We start from the raw sequence: 10,105 nt of genomic DNA, 5'->3' as shown, positions 1-10,105 counted from the left end.
GTTGTTTGTGTGGCGATAAATCATTTATTAGATGGGTATAGTAGATGTTACTGTTGATAATTGTAGCTTTGATGGGTCTCTGCTATTTGATACAGATACCCATCTTCGCTATTTATCGAAAACTATGTTTTTAATATTGGGTGCCATTGATCTGCTATATTTAGGTTTGTGACTATAATTGACAAGTGATATTAATTTTGCAAAGCGACTTCACGTTTAGACAGGGCGTTGGATCACAATTACAAGGCTCCTCCTTCTTCTAAGGGCACATCATTGCATCGAGAGCGACCAACGTGCTGCTAATAGCCATAGTCGGTGCTATCCTGGAGAGCTTTGATGGCGTTGACTATGCGAGGGCACAATTTGTTGTCGGTGGCAGAGTGGCAAGTGTTAGCGCTACGCACAGCCTTGCAATTAACGCAACACTTTTTGTTAGGATCGGCGCGGTCGGGGCACGAGTTGACCTGGTGCGCAGTGGAGCCACAGTGGGCGCACGGGTGGGACTCTGCGGTGCACTTGTTGTTAGTGTGACCGAACTGCAGGCACTTATAGCACTGCACGAAGCGGCTGAAGTCCGCCACGTGCACCCGCTGGTGCTCCACGTTCGCGCGCTCACCCTCGACCAGCCTGCGCCGGATCGCCGGGGCCACCTCCAACACCGCGTTGTAAAAGCGCTCGTTTCGATTGTTCAAGAGGAAGCAAAGGCGGATTTCTTCGCTGGGGATTTGGTTCTGGTGGCTTATGATGTCCACCAGTTCCTCCCTCTGGACCTCTTTGCTAATCCCCTTCAAGATAATGAGAGGGCGACGGAGCTTCGACTCTTCAGCTGCAATGCCGGGGATGTTGTTCACTTTTTGGAGGATTTGGTCGCGCTGCTCATTGGTGTCGAACTCTACTTTGAGCATGTTCTGGCGCAAGGGTTTTACCTTCGAGGGAGCGAATGTTGTTCTACGGAATGAGATATTCTTCTTAAACTCGTCAAGCACGACTGGCTGCTGTTTGTCGCTAGTCTCCTTTGCTTTGATGATGATGGAGGGCAAGGTGCGCGAAGGTGGAGGAATGCTCTTAGGGGGGGAGGGCGTCGCCACGGCCGCGGCGAAGGATTTTGCAGGCACTGGTGGAGAGGGCGCTGGCGTCGGCGTCATGGCCTTTAGTTCCTCGCGGATACTCTCCCGAATAATCGAGAGCAATGTGCTCTGGTCCGGGAGGATCTCCGGAGTCGGAGGAGTCGGCGCAATCGCGACCGTTGGCCCGGTCTCCTTGACCTTTACCAACGCCTGCGCAGATCTTTGTATCTCCTGCGCCGCCGCCGCAATGAGCCGCTTGTTGGTGGCAGTGACGCTTTTTCCTTCGTTTACTGCTTTATTGATGGTGTACGTTAACTTTGTAACTACCGCCATGAAGGTGTCCATACTTTTCACATCTTCGGAACGGGCAGGTAGTTCGATGATCATTGCGCTGGATTTGGTGGACTTAGTTGCTGTAGGTTTGCGAGCGGGCACAACTTTGGCGGATGATTGTGAGGAGGCAGCGATAGCGTCGCTCACTTCGGGTGTACTGGCTACTTCGGTGTCAGACATGTACCGAAGGTGGGGCATGTCTGATTCGGAAAATTGAAGGTCTAAGCCGGATGTTAAGATGTCAAGATCAAGATCAAGATCATCACTCTCAGTAATAGGCATAATGTTGACACGAGGGCGCTCGGAAAGGCGAGTTGCAGTTGCAAAGGCCCTGGAATGGCCTGGCACGGGAGAGGAAGATCGCGAAGGGCGATTGGGGGGTGCAGGGGGAGGTCGATTAGTCGCCTCCTTCCGGGTGGGAGACCGGGTGAGCCCCATGGTCTCGTCGGTGAGTAAGTGAAGTTTACCAGATTATAAAAATCAAAATCAGACTGTAAATAATTAAAACTATTGTTTCTAATGTGTGTAAATCTAATTAGATACTATTTTTAGGACCAAAAGAACAATCAGTACTAGTCGGCAGAAAGAAAAAATACAAGGGAAAAAAGTGGATTTTCGGTTTCGACTTACGTCGGCGAGCGGTGTTTACCTACCTGATGAAACTAGGGTGGGCGGGGGGGCGAATTTTTCGCGTATTTTGTCCGGGGATGGCTCAAAATGATGGGGTAGGCAGCCGGAACACTAATCAGAAGTAATTTGGGGGGGGTTCGGAAGAAAAAATTCGGATTTTACACTAAAATGGATGTTTGAATTATATATGGACCGTTACAGAAGAAAATCGACAAAATAGTATGAAAAATTCAATTGGATGGAGACGACTGGTATGCAGAATCGATGGCGGCGTCAAGACGAAGAGATGGAGGTATCACAAGCAGGGGTGGACACACTAAAGATCGGTTAGGTTAGGTTAGGTTAGGTTAGGTTAGGTTAGGTTAGGTTAGGTTAGGTTAGGTTAGGTTAGGTTAGGTTAGGTTAGGTTAGGTTAGGTTAGGTTAGGTTAGGTTAGGTTAGGTTAGGTTAGGTTAGGTTAGGTTAGGTTAGGTTAGGTTAGGTTAGGTTAGGTTAGGTTAGGTTAGGTTAGGTTAGGTTAGGTTAGGTTAGGTTAGGTTAGGTTAGGTTAGGTTAGGTTAGGTTAGGTTAGGTTAGGTTAGGTTTTTTTTTTTTTTTTTTTTTTTTTTTTTTTTTTTTTTTATACTAAAATTTTATCTGTTAAGAACAAATTTGTAAGATTGGGTAAACTATATGTTTGTGTCGAGAGAGTAGCGTTGATGGGCATCTGCTATTTGATACAGATGCCACATCGTCGCTATAAACAATTTTGAGCTATGTTGTTTGTATTTCTAGGTGCCGTTGATCCGTTTTAAATGATTTACTATTTGGTTTATATGTTCTACTAAGTATTTTACGGCGTCTTCAGATTTATGTACAGTGTTCATGTTAAATGGTTCTAAGTTCTTATTGAGGCATGTCATTATATATGTTTCTCGGTGCTTACGGAATATTGGGCAGGATTTGAGAAGATGGTGGACGTCCTGTGGAGTCACGTCGTCACAAGGACAACGATCGTCCTCAGTGATTTTGTACTTGTGTAGGTATGACTTATGATATCCATGACCTGATAAGATTTGAGTGACGGAGAACGAAGGTTTAATGTACTGTCGGAATTGGGCTATTGCAAAGATAGATGGAAAGAAGGACCTTGTTACGGACCCTTGCGGGGCCGACTCATATTCGCACTGCCAGGCGTCTAAAGTGTGCTGGCGCAGAAGACGCTTGGCGTGTGAGAGTGGGAAATGATTTAGCAGAGTTGCGGTTTTCTTCTCAGCGGCCTCCTTAGCCGCAGCGTCTGCTATCTCGTTCCCCACTATGCCAACATGAGCCTTAGACCAGACGAATTTGACTATTATACGGATGGAGGAGAGGAAAGAGATGAGGTGGTGAATTTGGTTCACTAATGGGTCGGTGTTGCTACGGTCTTGAATGGCCTTGAGGGATGATTGGGAGTCCGAGAAGATGAGAGCTTCAGTAAAGTTAGCGTTTACATTTGTGAGCCACTTGAGAGCTTCGGCTATGGCGAATAACTCGCACATAAAAACTGTGGCAGTGCGGCACAATTTGAATTTCTTGATTACAGGTTGCTGTCCTTCCCGCATCACCACGAACGAAGCCCCCGCTTGTCCGTCTTCTTTCTTGCTACCGTCCGTGAAAATATTTGGAGCATCAGGATTTATTAGAGCAGTGGTTTCTTCCTGCGTGGTAGCTTCATCGTAATTTATGGTGACCCGGTTGGCCGGATGTAAGAGTTCTCTGACTTTGGATTTTGGATATAGTATTATATCGTCAGGCAGTTCTTTGCATGTTCCGGTCCGTTTGATGTTGTGGATGTGGAATGTTTCGTTTATTATTAGGTGGAGGGGAGCAAATTGAGCTAACGCAAGTGCCGCAACTGCCGAGATAGTATGAAAGCCGCGAATTGCTCTGATGGCAAAGCTCCGTTGGAAAGATCTGAGGGCTCGGCGCACAGAGTAAAATCTAGTGGCCGTACCCCAGATACCTGCAGCATATGTGATGATAGGGACGATGACTTGCCGATATATGCACTCGACATTCTCGGGGTGAACGCCCCAAGTTGGTCGGACAAACTTACATAGGTTTTTGAATATTTTACTGGCTTTATTAATAGCGTAGTTAACATGTTGGATAAAGTTTAGCTTAGAATCTATAATTACGCCCAGGATTTTTATTTGATCAGTTAAAGGTATTACACTATTGCGCATTTTAATGGTAGCCGAATTAGTTTTTAATGAAAACGAAATGCATTGGGTTTTGTCCGGACCGAACTTGAGTTTGACCCGTTCCCCCCAAGAGCTAATGAGGTCGAGGCTGGTGGAGGCGGCCGCTTCCACGTATTCCCGCGTCGCGCCCTCCACTATCAGCAACACGTCATCTGCGAAGGCCTGTATGTGGGTGCCCTGTGGTGCCCTGTGGCAGTGGCATGGTGAGCAACTCGTCCAGGATTAGGTTCCAGAACACCGGGCCGCAAGCAGAGCCTTGGACGCAGCCTTTAGTCATCTGGTTAGGTTAGGTTAGGTTAGGTTAGGTTAGGTTAGGTTAGGTTAGGTTAGGTTAGGTTAGGTTAGGTTAGGTTAGGTTAGGTTAGGTTAGGTTAGGTTAGGTTAGGTTAGGTTAGGTTAGGTTAGGTTAGGTTAGGTTAGGTTAGGTTAGGTTAGGTTAGGTTAGGTTAGGTTTTTTTTTTTTTTTTTTTTTATAGTTTCCCCTGGATGTTACACCACACCCAGGGGGAGTTTATTTCCAGTATCCCTCTAACATAATCAGAGCCATTGTTTATCTATTTTTGTATACATAATATAAGAATAAAACTAAAACTTAACTTGACACCACTCTTTGAGTCTGCTTCTTTACACTTATATGATTAACTATATACATATATATTTTATAATACATACTGATATTTCTTTTAATTTTGTGCTTGTTTGTTTGTTGTTATACAATATTTATTGCTATTATGATCTTGTCTAACTTGTTGGATCGCACAGAGGAGTGTTCTATCTTAAGTTAATTTGTTACTTATTTAAAACTTGTTTTTTTGTATACTTGAAGTATTAGATTGCTGATACTGGTCACTATGTGAATTAATTTACATATTATACCTATAATGAGCATGATTTGCTATTTAATATTTATCTGTAGGGTACATCGTCAAAATGTTTTTAATTTCTCATACTGTTATTTCTTTTTTAACAAATTTTATACATTATATTGTATACAGTGTCATTAAGAACAACTGTTCTTATCTTTTAAATTTCAATTAGATTGCATCTTAAATTATTCATATAAATTTTTGTCATCTTATTAATTAATTACTTATTAACTATTATCTATGACCCGGTCAGGTTTCCTTTCTTTTAATTACTCTTAATTAACCATTAATTATATTTATATCTATTTTTACTGTCAGGATGTTAAAATTTAATTGCTAAAATTATTTAATTATTAAAACCAGAGTTAAAATAGCCTGTAAACAGACTAGGCGCGTCTTCGCTCCAACGAATAAGTTATTATCCGCCGAGGCGGAGCCGCCCATGCTTGTCTGTTGCTGAACAGAATCCCGCGCGGGACTTCATCAAAGTGTCGTAACGTGCCTGATAATATTGCTCAGTTTAATGATGCTTTCTCATCAAATTAACAATGACAGATGGTCACGACACGCCGATAAATCCGCGAGGTTGATGCTCATGCATACGCTATTCTGGATCTGGCGAGAGCCTCCCACCTTTGCCTGACCTGACACGCGGAGCTAAAAGCGTTGTGATTACTCACCTCGTTTCCGTCCGCGCGGCAGTTCAGGCACGATGGGACGGCTCCCGCCATCCAGGCCTGACACACCGCCCTCTGGTGCTCGCCGCCGCAGTGGCAGCACCTCTCCACCTTTTCCTTGCAGTGGCGCCTGCCGTGGCCGTAGCCCAGGCACATCGAACACTGGACCAGCGGGGAATAATCCTCCGCCTGGATCCGCTGCATGTCGATGCGCACTGAGCCGGCCTCGACCACTGCGCGCCACAGCTTTGGGGGGACACTAATTACAGTATGCTCCAACAACGGGTTCCTCGCCTTTTTTCTAAATTTAATTTCGATAATTTTGTCCTCGTCTTTGAAGTCCTTGAATAATTTGGAGTTTTGCCCCGCAAGTTTTGATATGACCTGTTCATTCGTATTTTTTAGCATGTTTTTGAGGATGAGTAGAGGATTTTTATTTTCAACTTCTTTTACCCTCAAATTATTAATTTTTTCAATTCTATTTTTCAACTTCTGTCTACCCTCCTTTGTGTCACAACTAATTATTAACTTCCTGTCACGTGTTTTTCTCACCCTTTCTATCTTCACCCAATCTCCGCCCTCTCCTGCCACTTCCCTTATTCGCTCCATAACCACATCACCCGTTTCCATTCCTGTCTTGTCGTCGACAATAACGGAATGGAGGGTGATGGGCTTGTCCTGAGAAGAGGCTGCGATCTGTGCATATGTATGCGGATTTTTTACGGGTATGTTTTCTTGACTCCGGTGGTCCATCAGGTTTTTCAATTCTCTTATTTCCCTGGAGTTCTCCTCGAGTCTCTCCATCAGCGGCTTCAAGAAGTCTTCCATTTTTCTTGTCTCCTCCTGAAGGATAGGGGAGGTTTGCGTGCGCGCACAAGGGCGCTGACCCGGCGTGAGATTTTTTGGCTCCTGGTATATCGCCAGATCACACGCCAGGTCATCCACCTCTTGTATTTTTTCCTTGATGGAATCCTTGGTGGTTTTCTTAAGCCTTAACGCTTGTTCCACCTCTTCGCTGATGAGGTGTAGGAGGTTTCGGATGCGACTACAGAGTTCATCCCTGTCGTCATCCGTCAGGATCTTCATTCGTTGATCCTCCTTAAGGTAGGGTGTTCTTGGAAGGCATTGTATATATCTATGTTTATTGCTCTCTATATACCTCGTGTTGGGGGTAGTCCATCTTTCTTCCGGCGGTATTCCAACGGGGGAATCTATTGGGGAGCTATCACTGGGCAGTTCAGTGGGCGATGAGTTGTTATCGTTATAAGTCTTTTTAAAAGTCACCGACCTGGGCGTTCGGATCATTTTCGTAAAAGTAAATTTGTAAAAGTTGTAAATATAGTGATAAAGAGTAAAATAAAGGGTAAAAAAGCGTAAAACTAAGAAGGTCAGGGGTTAAAACATAAAATATAATTTACACTAAAATGTAAATTAAAAGTGGGTGACTACTTAACATTAGAAGGCAAAAACGCCAGTCAAGAAGCTTTCAAAACCTTACGCTAATTTTTCGTGACGCCTGAACGGCGTTGCCTTGGATTGTGTTCAGGATTAGGTTCGTCCTTCAAAGCCGAACTGACTTCCTCATTCGTGGCACCTTCTAGCTGAATCAATACTGAATCCACCGAAATCTTCTCGATCACCGTTCAGCAGGAGGAGATAATGAAGTCCAGGTATGAGCACTGCATCCCAAACACTTAGTCACAATTATTTTTAATTTTTTCCGATTTTTAAAAATTATTTACACAAAATTTTTCGCGGAGCGCACTGGAACACGTCCGCACTCTACGCGTGCTCGAAGCAGACTGAGGTTAGGTTAGGTTAGGTTAGGTTAGGTTAGGTTAGGTTAGGTTAGGTTAGGTTAGGTTAGGTTAGGTTAGGTTAGGTTAGGTTAGGTTAGGTTAGGTTAGGTTAGGTTAGGTTAGGTTAGGTTAGGTTAGGTTAGGTTAGGTTAGGTTAGGTTAGGTTAGGTTAGGTTAGGTTAGGTTAGGTTAGGTTAGGTTAGGTTAGGTTAGGTTAGGTTAGGTTAGGTTAGGTTAGGTTAGGTTAGGTTAGGTTAGGTTAGGTTAGGTTAGGTTAGGTTAGGTTAGGTTAGGTTAGGTTAGGTTAGGTTAGGTTAGGTTAGGTTAGGTTAGGTTAGGTTAGGTTAGGTTTTTTTTTTTTTTTTTTTTTTTTTTGAGATGCTAAGTTGTTTGTTTGGCAATGGATTATTTATTAGATGGGTATACTGAGTATAACTGCTTGATAAGTGTAGCGTTGATGGGTCTCTGCTATTTGATACAGATACCCATCTTCGCTAATTATCTAGAGCTATGTTTTTGATATTAGGTGCCATTGATCTGCTTTGACTAAGAATTGTGACTATTTGAATAATTTGTGATACGTAATTACATGGCGAGTCTTTCATATTTTGAAAGGCTTTAAAATTACAATGCTCTACCTTCTCGTTGAGGCGCATATTTGCAGCATGGGTGGACGATTTGTTGCTAATACCCGTAGTCAGTGCTGTCTTGTAATGCTTTAATGGCATTGACTATGCGAGGGCACAATTTGTTGTCGGTGGCTGAGTGGGCAGTATTGGCGCTACGCACAGACTTGCAGTTGTAGCAACACGCCTTATTGGGATCGGCGCGAACGGGGCACGAGTTGATTTGGTGCTCAGTGGAACCACAGTGGGCGCACGGTTTGGACTCGGCGGTGCACTTGTTATTAGTGTGCCCGAACTGCAGGCACTTATAACATTGCACGAAGCGGCTGAAATCCGCCACGTGCACCCGCTGGTGCTCCACGTTCGCGCGCTCCCCTTCGACCAGCCTGCGCCGGATCGCCGGGGCCACCTCCAACACCGCGTTGTAAAAGCGCTCGCTTCGATTGTTCAAGAGGAAGCAAAGGCGGATTTCTTCGCTCGGGATTTGGTTCTGGTGGCTTATGATGTCCACCAGTTCCTCCCTCTGGACCTCTTTGCTAATCCCCTTCAAGATAATGAGGGGGCGACGGAGCTTCGACTCTTCAGCTGCAATGCCAGGGATGTTGTTTACTTTTTGGAGGATTTCGTCGCGCTGCTCATTAGTGTCAAACTCTACCTTGAGCATGTTCTGGCGCAAGGGTTTTACTTTTGAGGGAGCGAACGTTGTTTTGCGGAAGGAGATGTTCTTTTTCCACGCATCAAGTACAACTGGCTGCTGCTTGTCGCTAGACTCCTTAGCCTTTATGATGATGGAGGGCAAGGTGCGCGAAGGAGGAGGAATGCTCTTGGGGGGGGAGGGCGTCGCCACGGCCGCGGCGAAGGATTTAGCAGGCGCTGGTGGAGAGGGCGCTGGCGTCGTCGGCGTCATGGCCTTGAGTTCCTCGCGGATACTCTCCCGAATAATAGAGAGCAATGTGCTCTGGTCCGGGAGGATCTCCGGAGTCGGAGGAACCGGCGCAATCGCGACCGTTGGCCCGGCCTCATTGATCTTTGCCAACGCCTGCGCAGATCTCTGAATCTCCTGCGCCGCAGCCGCAATAAGCCGCTTGTTGGTGGCTGTGACGCTCTTTCCCTCGTTAACGGCTTTATTAATGGCGTACGTGAGTTTGGTGACTACCGTCATGAAAGAGTCAAGACTCTTCACGTCCTCGGAGCGAGCGGGCAGTTCAATTATCATGGTGCTGGAGGATTTGCTGGACTTGGTGGCGGTTGGTTTTTTAGCGGGCGCAACTTTGGTGGTTGTCTGTGAGGCAATGGCGTCACTCACTTCGGGTGTTTCGGTGTCAGACATGTACCGAAGGTGGGGCATGTCTGATCCGGGGGAGAGTTGGCAGTCTATGCTGGGGGTGAGGAGATCCTCATCCTCCATCTCGCTGATGGGCGCAATGTTCACACGAGTGCGATCGGAGAGGCCAGCTGTAGTTAGGAAGGCCCTGGAATGGCCAGCCACAGGTGATGAAGACCGCGAAGGGCGATTGGGGGGTGCAGGGGGAGGTCGATTAGTCGCCTCCTTCCGGGTGGGAGACCGGGTGAGCCCCATGGTCTCGTCGGTGTGTAAATGAAAATTTATTCGGATATGAAAATCGAAAACGAACTGTAAATAATAAAAACTATTGCTTTTAATGGGTTGAAATCTACTTAGAAACTAATTCTAGGACGGGACCGACACTAAGCGATAGCCGAAAACGAAAAAATTCACTCAGGAAAAAAGTCGATTTTCGCTTTCGACTTACGTCGGCGAGCGGTCCTTACCTAGCTGATGAAACTAGGGTGGGCGGGGGGGCGAATTTTTCGCGTATTTTGCCCGGGGATGGCTCAAAATGACGGGATAGGCAGCCCGAAC

The 10,105-nt window shown here is 45.7% G+C and overlaps 1 protein-coding gene across 1 annotated transcript; it reads right to left on the bottom strand.

Moving 5' to 3' along the window:
- Positions 1-2,800: 2,800 nt before the first annotated feature.
- Positions 2,801-4,237, bottom strand: LOC132902312 (uncharacterized). Its single transcript, XM_060946870.1, has one exon. It carries the CDS (start codon positions 4,235-4,237, stop codon positions 2,801-2,803), a length of 1,437 nt encoding a protein of 478 aa, XP_060802853.1.
- Between the last annotated feature and the right edge of the window lie 5,868 nt (positions 4,238-10,105).

Source organism: Amyelois transitella, chromosome 12 (genome assembly GCF_032362555.1).
Source record: "Amyelois transitella isolate CPQ chromosome 12, ilAmyTran1.1, whole genome shotgun sequence".
NCBI lineage: Eukaryota > Metazoa > Arthropoda > Insecta > Lepidoptera > Pyralidae > Amyelois > Amyelois transitella.
This window is presented reverse-complemented; position numbering and strand designations above follow the sequence as displayed.